The following is an 11,618-nucleotide window of genomic DNA, read 5'->3' as shown; positions in this document are numbered from 1 at the left end:
TGTGATTAACAAGCTGCAGTCAAGAAGCTTGCGCAACAAACAAGCGTGCTTCAACAAGTCCAATCCAGTCCCCAATGGTGGCTCTGAGAATATCATTACTGCTTGCCTTACGGTTGTGTAGAACACAGGACCAGTATAATAAGAACTTTACTAACTGATAGTGTATATATGATGCTATAAGCTTTCACTTCTTTTTAATTTTCTAAGAGAATGTAACTTTAGCTGAAGATCAATTTGCTACCTCATGCGTAGAGGAGATGAGATTTCAGTTTCAGTACTACCACCTTACCGCATTATGGGGTTTTTACATTTTTAAAATGATTGTCTACATTACGTTAAGTTTTATTTTTGTTATACATGTATGTTAATTGCGATTTAATTTTAATATCAAGGTAGTCCTCAACAATTATCAAAAACATAAAAAGCAATCTTTTTTATTAAGTTTCCATGTTTTTGTTTAATGTTTCCATTTAAATTAAATGTTTCCTAAGTCACGATCACTAGTTAGAAAACCAGATTGCATTGCAGAAGATTCGAACCCTGGCAGATATTCAGCTTTGCAACCAGGTTCTCCACCGTCTATGTATACTACTCAATCACCTTGCATGATTTCAGAGTAATTATTACAAATGACCATCTCTCACGGCACACCATATTGCCAGAGTGCTAAACTATATATAGTATTATATTATATATAATATATATATAATTATATATATATATATTTATACTATATATAAATCTCAAAGTTTGGCCGTCGCTGTTCGTTGTCTACCCAATTCTCTTGCGATTAAAGTCTAGGATTGAAAAATGTGTGTCTTGCTGGATTTGAACACACAAAGATTTCACCAGCAAGTTTGCAAACACTTGCACCTGACCACAAAGCTAAACCATTCTACCATTCTCATCCCTCTGTTCATATATGTACTCTGTATCCTTTTAGTGATTGCACACACTAAATTTGCACTTTCTATTATTTATTAATATTACCTTTTGTATTTTTTAAAAGCTAATTTTTGCTACTATTACCTATTTTTTTAATTTGTAATTATCAAATGTGCTGTTATACTCCTATTTCTGGTTTTTCCTAAAGTTCAGTTGCTAAATCTGCAGTTGGCTAAATACTTTTTGGTCATGAACATAGAGACATAGACATAAAGGTATTTCTTGGTCATGAACAGCTCTATGGTACTGACCAATAGAAAGTCTTTATACCATCTCGACTGACTGGGAGAGAGCAGAGCTTCATGGACAAAGACTGTTCTCTTACACACAAACTTACTGGGTGACATTCATAGAGATATTTTTTGGTGATGAACAGCTCTATGGAACCAACAAATAGAAAACGTCAACACCATCTTGAATGACTGGGAGAGCAGAGCCTTCATGGAAAACGACTGTTCCCTTACACACAAACGGACTTGGTGACATTTATAGAGATATTTGGAGAACATAAACCACATTGTATACCCGATAGTACCCAACATTAAAATCCTCCCATGCATCAAACGACCTAAACCAAAGTCAAAAAGCGTCAAACTAAAATTCGCTGTAGGCTAACATTAAATAGAAAATTCACTGAACAAACTCAATATTTATTGAAAAATTACCTGCAGCTGATATATATTGTTAAACTTTTTCATATAAAAATAGCGTTTATCATATAAATAAAGTATATATCTCTCTGTATCTTTTGAAGCTCTTTTTAAAGTAAACCATTTTTAAAGCAAACAACAAAAGACCCAAATATATTAATGCCATTTAATGGAAATCCAACATTTTAAGTATTACCAGACAATGCCTCGGAGTAGAAACAGTGTACAAAAAACAGATAATATTCAAGCTCAGTTTCCTATGCTCAAACTTTATATTGTTTCACATAAACTGATGCCACCAAACATCAAATTCCTCTCATGCATCAAACGACCTTGAGGATTCCACTTAGACACTACTTATCAACATTCTAACAGATCGTTTTACCAAAACCTGACTAACTGGACCTTTTACTATCTTCATGAATATCAGAACAATGAAAGTCGGATTACAACTTCAATATAATTATACATTTAAGGCAAGGTCAGGGCATGTACAAGAAAAGGGAAGGACAAATAGAAAAATGAAGGAAGGAAATGGAGAAAAAACGATGCAAGTGGAACAAAGAAGAGAGAAAGAAGACGATAAATCGGTAATAGTAAGGTTTGACTGAACCATGCCGTACAGCATTTGAATTTTTATCTAATGGCACAGGGTTTTGAATTTTCAAGGATGAGTTTTTTGAGTCAAAAACATTTGCTTAACTCTTCAAAATATATTTTTGCATAAATGAAGTTTTACACTAAACAAACTTTAGCATGAAAATTAATTAGTTAAACGCTATAAATGTCCATCTAGAGCCGTATCTTGTTGTTTATACAGAAAGCTAGAACTCTATGTAATAGAGCTGAACAAAGCTGTTCTGTCCAATTACAGCTAGGACATTCTTGTTCACGGCTATGTAAGGTATACTGGTGTTGTACTCTTCTGTCTGAAGTTCCTTTATCTCAGCGGTACCTGAAACAATATATGATAATCTAAAACAATACTTCCAGTTGTGGTCTAAGTTCAGTAAGTAATGGCAATATATAATATGAGCCAGAAAATCTTATACTTGAAATAAAAATAGCGATTCAGATCAGAGTTCTTCTGTCATGATAAAGCCATCTATTTGAATCAACGATACATCTTAGATGTCTAAATGAAATAGACCTAGCACCAGTCTTAAGGGTATGTTACTCAACTCATCAGATTCATTTAGAAACCAGAATGAAAATTTAGTAACTAATTTAAACTGTACTCCACTTATTTCACTCTACCTGATTTTGAAGCTGGCCAGTACAAGCTTATCGATTGGTTGTCACGGTACCGATAGTTTGTTCCATAGCACAGGCCCACACTATCAGTTGAGATGCTTGAGGCAGTTGTTGTACTATTCCAAACTTCGACAGCCGAGGAAGAGCTGATATCATACTTTCTGACATAGTTTTGCTCATCTCTGAGAAGAACAAAGCCATCAGGTAAACTGCAGATCTCATAACTCTGTCGAGGAACTGAGACATTACGGAGGTGTTTTCCAGATAAATCATAAACTCTCAGTTGATAATGGTAGCTGGAGTTATCGATGGCAATGATCTCTCCTTTTCTTATGACCATTGGCTGACCTGAATACCACACATCTGTTGCAAATCGAAAAATTTGTGTTCCTTTTTGTGATGGACTGTCGATGTAGAAGCGCTGACATTCTAAGTAACTGCTGACAGAAGTAGCAACGTAGATGAATTCATGGTGCTGCCAGACTGACACAACATTAGACAGCGCGACAGAAAACTTGGTTTTTTTGCAATGGGCATCCAGTAGTTCCACTTGGTTGTTGTAACAAAGGAGGATATCTCCCGGATCTGTAAACATTACCCTTTGGGCTTTTCTGTTGGATGAAGACCCATTGAAGAATTTCACTAGCTTGGATGGTAGAAGAGGTCTAAACTGAACTCCAATATCAGAAAAGCCTGTGAACAATCAATGAGATCAATTAAACATGTATAGTAGGTAGGTTTAAGCTAGATCAAAGATGTTGGTCATCCACGCACGCACGCACGCACACACACACAATCTTGTGATTTATCAGGGATTATCTGTATGATAAATGAGCCTTTGAACTAATGAACTAATCGTTACTACAATAAGAGTCATTTGCATCAGTCCATTTGTCCGAAGACATGCTAACAGCGTTAGCCAAAAGTTACCTCACACAGGAAGGAAACTTTGACCCTCCATTTTCAAAACAGTCACTCTCGCCACTAGGCTACTATACCACTTTTCCTCTTCCCAAATAATTAATATTGATATACACGATTCATTATTATTACGATTTTTTGTGGACACTTTTCTATTGATCAGTTGATAATATGGGCTCATAAAGATCAAAGGTAGTCAAAGTGGCAATCAATTGGAGAGTGGCAGTCTATTTTTCAGCTTTTCTCTCAGGGTGGCGGTCAATTGGAGGTGGTGTTCAAATAAAGGTGGCGTTCAATTAGAGGTTTTACGGTAATCATCAAACTTTAGGATCTCAAGTATTCACCTTTTGTTTCATCATTTTACGACAACTACAGATTCTTTTGATTCGAGGTTAACAAGCATAGCCAAAGGTCAATTACCATATACAAATTTCACTGGGTAATAAGGCGCATTGTTGAATCTTGTGTAGTATGAAACACAGCCTATTTCTTTGTAAATTTAACCTTTAGAATTTCTAAATTTAACGCAAATGAAAATAGACATTTCATGATTCAAAGTTTTTTAAATTTTAAGATTTAGACAATAGTCTAATTTTATAATAGCTCTAATAATAACTTTTATAACAGCTTCTTTTATTCGGTGTTTAAATTGGGAATATAATTAAAATATAATAAAAGGTACAAAATACAATGATGTCATAGGTTTTCATATCCCAAGGAATTTTTGTCACAAGGTAACTGTAAACAGTGATCCTATTATATTAGTCATAGTTCAATAATAATTTAATAATAAAATATTTTAATATAATTATGAAAATATATTTTGTTAACCAAATAATTGCACTGTTGTTTGATCTGAGCATTTTAACTTTGATCAAGTTTTTTCAATTTAAAACTTGAAGCATCCTGGCAGTCAGATTACTTCACACATCAAAAACAATCTCAAACAATAGAAAAATACCCGTACTTTCTGATAAAATCTACTAAAACTTTGTGTAAAGTCATTATTAATCTGTATATGTTTCTCAATGTTTGTCTTTTGCTTTCTGTCGTCCTTGTGTCCAGTTATAGCACTTAAAATCTAGCAATGAGAAACCTGCCTCAAAGAGGATTTGATCTCGGAATCTCCATGTCTCAAGGCCGGCGATCTAAATGACTGCCTTACGATCAATGATGAATGATTGTGATGACATTCATTACATCGATTAAAATACTCACACTTGAAGCGCTTGGGGTTATTAACTAGCACGCTGGATCATTACGCAAAACAATTATTAAGCTGGTTTCAAATACTGCTATTGTTTTAGTAGAGATTTAGACTACTAGCTTACGAGGTTACTCACTTAAGTTCATTGGATAATTTTTTATAACCTGTACATCGCCGGATATTCAGCTAGTTAGGTATAAAAACAAGTAACCCAAAGCAAATAATCTCATATTTCACTCACCCATCGGCGCAACCACCATTTTACGAAGAATGCCACAGTTGCCCGTCTCCAAAGCCTGAGTTGAGGAAATGCTTTTCCGATACCCTTTATTCCGTCTGATGTTCTCAACGATATGCAGCTCTCGCAAATTCTTGCTCAATGTCTTCTCAAGGTCATCTAGTTGTTGTTCTTTTTTGACAAGACCTTCACTGTATGCCGTCACTTCTGTGTCCATCTTCACAGGAAACTCTCTTATTTCCTTCTTTTTAACCTCGGCACGACGTCTGATTTCCGCAATCTGTAACAATCGCACATGATTGATATTTCGATTAAACCCTAACAGTGTTAATCAAGAAGTTTGACTACTTCCTATACTTTCATGATAAAATGATAAATCATAAGTCCTGTTTCTATTATTGATCAATGTTGCATCATTGAGTTAAGAATTACACTTCTGTAATAAGATGATCACATTACGGCGTTCGTTATTTTGGTCATAACTTGAAAACCATTTGTTTGTGTTACAAGCATCTGTAGCAATCGGGCATAACAGATGGTGTTTGTTATTTTGACGAAACCTGAGCTGATTTTAGTAAAAATATTTGACTGCTTATTATGTTTTTTATAAAAAAATGATACCTCAAAAGTCCAGTTTTATTATTGAATTGAGTAGGCGTGTTGTTACACTTGTACATGTATAGTTTGATGCCCTGATATAGTCACTGTATGGAACAAACAAAAACACTGTAGATTAATGTTCTATGGTTGTCTGCTGTTTTAAGAATAGCACTCATGTAGATTTTTGGGAAACTTTTGCGAAAAAAGTAACAAAATCAAGTCAATTTATTATATTTATTTCTTTAGAAAGTACAGACCTTTTAACTAAAAACTACCATGTAAAATATACCAGTAATGTGTGAATAGCAGTAAAATGTGGTAAAATATACCAGTACACACTTGTGTACGGATAATTTCTGTATTGATTGCACAACTAAAACTTCTACGTCACTTTATTGAAACTTTTGATTGTTTGGTACTACTGTCAAACTTTTACAAAGTAATTCATTTTGATATTGACAGAAGTAGATAATAAAAGAAGGCAAAAAGATTATCAGAAAGCCGTTTGAGATGAACCAATCTAGACAAAGGGTGGTCCACAAAAAAACCTGTAAAAGCACCTCCTTTGACTCTTTGGATGCCAATTTCACATTTCTGCGAATTTGAAAATGCTTAAAATTGATAAAACCTAACGACTGATGAATAAGCAAAATATGACTACAACATATCTACAAACCTTATATACTTGTTTATATAAGGTAAATTTACAGTAGAAATATATTTATACTGCCGATAAAGCAGTTTTAAACAGTGAGAAGGAATATTTAATTAGTAGTGGTAAAAGAAATGGATAACGGCAAAATAGCACCCATTTAATTGCGATGATGCAAATGCTTTTCAAATATTTATGAACACTTTCAAAACTTTGTGACAGCTTTACTAACCCAGTTCTAACACATAATAAACATCTATACATTTATAAAGCAATAAAACAAAACGCTATACTGCTTGGTAATTGCTTTCTATTCAATAGAAAAAACGATATTTTGCAAAAGTCAATGTTAGGAAACCGTTCATTTCTGCTATTGATAATAATATTTTGAAAGATAAAAATTTATTTGCTAGTAAATCATACATTTTTAGAGATCCACTTACAGTTTGTTTTGTAATAATATTATGTTATATAATGCTAAATTAATTTATTCTAGCTTTTTTAAACTGCTTAAAACGTTATCTGAACATTTCTAACAGTAAAATAAAATGACTAGCATTAATGCAACATGAACTATAGCCCAGCAAATTGTATATTTATTTGAAAAGACAATTTTTTTTGTATTCGGCATCATCTGGTTTGCTATAAGGTTACCCAAGACTGGTACTATCAATCAAAATCTTTTGTTGAAGTGGTTCTAATGATATATTGTCAAATTTGAGCTAGATATATCAAGTAATAGCAGAGCAAGAGCTAAAACAAAATGCAGTGTTTTTTAGTGAAAAAAGCACTTGGCGCAACGAGTAATACGGCAGTCAAAGGGTTAACAGATAAAAGGTGGTCTGGAAACCTGACTGTTTTAGCAAATTTATATGCAACTTTCAAAATTTTCCGTCATCAAAAGAACAAAGATTTTACTCAAATATTTCTTAAATATATGTTTCCGAACTTATATAATACCGATTAGAAGGTTGAGACTGAAAGGCTGAAATGGGAAAAATGTGAAATGTGAAAATGTGGAAGAAGATGTGAAATGAAATGTGAAATTTAAGATGTGAAATTTCATTTCACAAATTTCGCATGCGAAAGTTCATTTTTACATTACACAAGTGTAAACAGAAGCCATCTTGTTTAACTACATTCCATTTGAGCCATTTTGGAAACGAACTCCGCACTACGGCGGTTTCGTGATGGCGGCGATTAACTGTTCGTCTTTTAGCTTTTAAGAGCTTGTAATCACATTTGCACATATTTCGCACCTACAACACAGCAGAGTAAGACATGGTGAATCTTTTGATGCCAAATAACTGTAGTGTGAATTTTGTTGCAAGTAAACCTTAAACCTTTTCAAGACCGATCTTGACAATGTTGGAGGTGAGATACAGCTGCTTTACTGCAGCAATGTTCAAGGTACAAATCATGCTGCTAAATAAAGTTGTTTCTGCAGCATCTTCAGAGTTGGTGCGCTCAATTGTGATAGGGTTAATGTTGACCTGTCTTACAAGAATGAAGTAAATATTATGACAGACTATAATGATAGTGTTTGAGTGAATTAAAGTAATCAAAAAAAGTTCCAGGTCTTGTACAGACGTATAACCGTTTTGTAGGCATTTATTAAGCTACTGTTGTGTCACTATACCTGATGAGTTCAATCGATCACATTCGATTATTCAGAGTTGTTCTTTCATTTAAAGTAGAAGACAACTCTCATTTTGTAATCAGTCGTGAAAGGATTAAAAGAATTTCTACTATGACTAATATTTTTTTCTAATTATATTTTTGCTAATGTTAAGCAGGCTCATTAAACTTACATAAAAATAACATTAATGTTACATAAACATAACATTAACGCTACATGAACATAACATTAGTGTTACATTAACATAACATTAGTGTTACATTAACATTACATAAACATAACATTAACGTTACATAAACATAACATTAACATTACATAAACATAACATTAACTTTACAGAAACATAATATTAACATTACCTAAACATAACATTAACGTTACATAAACATAACATTAACATAAACATAACATTAACACTACATCAACATAATATTACCACTACCTAAACATGATGTTAACAGGATGCATCCTCTAGCAATAACGTATATGATTGTCAATACTTCATCAAGCCTTCGGCAGTAACGAGAAATATGTAAGCTGCAATTTGAATAAGAAGTAAACTTTTATTTAGGGGTAGATAATATATGCATTGAGCCACTAACATCTCATTTACCTGCTGTTCAGCAACAGAGTCTACAGCTGCTAGCTTCTCCTCCAAGTTGTAGTTCACAACTAGCTCCTCAAATATAGCCTCAGTCTCCTTTTGTTTTTTAGTGAAGGTTGAGTGCTGCTCTGAGACTGATGCTATCAGCTTACTGTAGTCAGAGGCAAACTGCTTCATAGATTTAGCCAATGAACGGAACTTGTGCTGTCCTCCTACAAAAAGAAAGTAGACATACTTGAATTTGATGCAATCAGACAAACACAACTGCCTAGCTATATCAGACAGTTTGATAAATTTTATTGAACAAATATGTATCTGTGGTTCTGCTGGATATAAATACACCATGATATGGTACTATCTAGAAAAAGAGATGGCCAGACTAGACCTAGAGACGCTTACGCAAAAGCCAACTTTTCTGCTCCCCTTTCATTTTTTCTGGTTTTGTATTCTGTTTAGATAATGCCTATGTAATATCCTGTACATCTAATAAAGTAAGTGATCTACACTAGATGATGTCAGGAGTCTGGTGGAGATGATACTCACATAAATAAAAACATACTTACCATCACCTTGTGGTACCAGAAGTTCAAATTTCATTTTCAAAAACTCAAAAATTTGAAATAGAAACAGGCTATAAACCTCTTATTTCATTGGTAATGAATAAAGATCTTTCTGAGCTTCTGAACACACTATAGAGGTACACCACGAGACTCAGATAAAACTATGAGACATTTTATATATTCAAGGAGAAAGATGGTTTTAGCAGAACTTTTATCACAGCTTTCAAATGTACAGAAGGTTCTAGAATAGAAAGAGCAGAGGTGGATAAACAAACCCTATCCTTCGTTTTTTCGTGACATCATTCTATTGTGGTCTGCCATTTTTGTAGACAACTTTTACCGCTGAAAACGTGAAGCTTTTGCAATTAATTTTTGCGAACAAAGTTGTTGCTTGCAATTTTTTATGGTGCAATTTTTTATATATTCAATTATAAAAAATTATTTTCTATATTTTTATAATTTTTTGGAGGGCCATCATAAACATCGAGTGGCAGGACAAAATCACAAACACAGAAATCTTAAAATAGGCAGGCCTATCAACAATGACTGACATACTTATTGAAAACAGTCTGAGATGGTTAGGCCATGCACTCAGAATGGAAAAACACCGGGTTCCATATAAACTATTATATTACACTCGGAACTATGTGATGGTAAAGGTTGGTTCTCACTATATTGTCGTATGAAAGTGTTTTCCTTTCGGCTTTCCTTGTCAATTTTGTGAACCGTACACCATTGGCTTTGACGAAGCATTGCAGATACGTCAGAAAATTTGCAGCTGTCAAACTTTCCCGAAATTTCGCCAAGCGTCAATGACCGTTTGTACAATTTGAACCATTTTGACGATAGTTACAGATACATTTAAACGATAATATGTCCGTTTATGATAGTCGCTGCCGGACTAGTATTTGATTCAAACCTGCCAAAATTACGAGATTTCTTCGCGAAAAATTGAAAAGAACTATGATAACACTACATCACAGAGTATTTGCTGATGTAAACGGGAATGGGTATGGGATAGCGTGAACATTGTTATCATCGATGATCGATAACTAGAGTATTGTGGCATCAATGCCAAGATACGGCGATGTAGATTTTACATATCTGGTACGGCGATGTGAACTAACTTTTAGAAAAATCATAGTTGAGACACCTATCATCAAGGAATGCCAATCATCCGTGGCTGACATCTTTATTGAAAATAGTCTGAGATGGTTGAGCCATGTACTCAGAATGGAACAAGACTGGCTTTGAGGTGAATTATTACACTTGCAACTATGTGATGGTAGCAAAATAAAGGAAGGCCTAGACACTGTAGAAAGATGTAGTTAAGAGGAATTTAAAATGGAGGCTGATCAATAAAAACTAAGAGCAAACAACTGCTTGTAATCCAAGTGATTAGAGATCTGCTATCATACATGAGCCACAACCATAAACAGTCTTAGTCACCTCGACTGACTGCAAGGGAGACGAAAAAACTAAAAAAATTTCTTGTGCCAGTGCCATTAATGTTGGTTTGCCCATAGAATAGTGAAAACTATAGATAACATAAACAACGAATTATACAAGAAAGAAATACTTGTACAACAATTCAAACTAGAACAAAATAAATTCTATGCGATGACATCATTCAAAGTTTGACACTCACCTTGATTACACGGAGAAGTGAGGTCACACTCCTCGCAGACGACCACATCACACGTTTCACAAGCTAAAGACAACTTTTTATTGTGGGTGTTACACATTGGCCTGTCATACTTCTCCGGAAATTTCCGATACTCAAGAAATGGTACATACTTGTGGTCAGTCAAAAAGTTATCATGAGCCTACAAATTAGCAGATAATAGAGTGCTGCCATGAGTAAAAAACTCCTCATTTTTCATATTAAAACGCCCAATCATTGGTTTTTTTGGGAGCATGCCTATGTCAAAGATGGCAAATAAAATAATAAATAGCGTACTTTTTGGACTATTAGCCACTACTTTTTTCTGATGATTTGAGCCATGTGGCTTATATAAGAGTGCGGCTAATCTGTGGCTTTTTCTTTTACTGCTAGGGCGCACTAATCAGAACCTCTGGTTAGTGCGCCTCTAGCTGTGAAAGAAAATACGAAACAATGCCTAACAGTACTGTTTCGTTAGGCACTAGCTTAAAAAGCGTCGGTTAATACAAACAGTGCCTAACGGCACTGTTTGTATTAACCGTGATTATGAAACAGTGCCGTTGGGCACTGTTCCATTTTAAACAGCAAAGTTGCTGCCACGTTAAATAGCAGCGCCCTGAGTTCTGCGGCCTATGCAAAGGTGCGGCCTATGTATTGTTTTATTATCGTTTTTTGGAAAATAATG

General features: G+C 34.3%; 1 protein-coding gene across 2 annotated transcripts in view; it reads right to left on the bottom strand.

Annotated features, from left to right (window-relative positions):
- Positions 1 to 11,618, bottom strand: part of LOC137398635 (uncharacterized) — a 49,557-nt gene that overhangs the window by 27,977 nt on the left and 9,962 nt on the right. Inside the window, exons 4-8 of one of the 2 annotated variants that reach the window (XR_010978982.1) lie at positions 10,919 to 11,096; positions 8,720 to 8,922; positions 5,219 to 5,495; positions 2,853 to 3,542; positions 1,928 to 2,550 (exon numbers count right to left, since the gene is read on the bottom strand). Coding sequence is in view for 1 of the 2 variants with exons in the window: in XM_068084813.1 (XP_067940914.1) it covers positions 2,420 to 2,550; positions 2,853 to 3,542; positions 5,219 to 5,495; positions 8,720 to 8,922; positions 10,919 to 11,096 (1,479 nt within the window). In the remaining variant the exon portion in view is untranslated. Of the gene's footprint in view, positions 1 to 1,626; positions 2,551 to 2,852; positions 3,543 to 5,218; positions 5,496 to 8,719; positions 8,923 to 10,918; positions 11,097 to 11,618 lie in introns of those variants that run through there. The other variant, XM_068084813.1, reaches the window with a different exon arrangement.

This window comes from Watersipora subatra, chromosome 6 (assembly GCF_963576615.1).
Source record: "Watersipora subatra chromosome 6, tzWatSuba1.1, whole genome shotgun sequence".
Taxonomy (NCBI): Eukaryota; Metazoa; Bryozoa; class Gymnolaemata; order Cheilostomatida; family Watersiporidae; genus Watersipora; species Watersipora subatra.
Note: the sequence above shows the minus strand (reverse complement) of the source record. Positions and strands in the feature narration are given on the sequence as shown.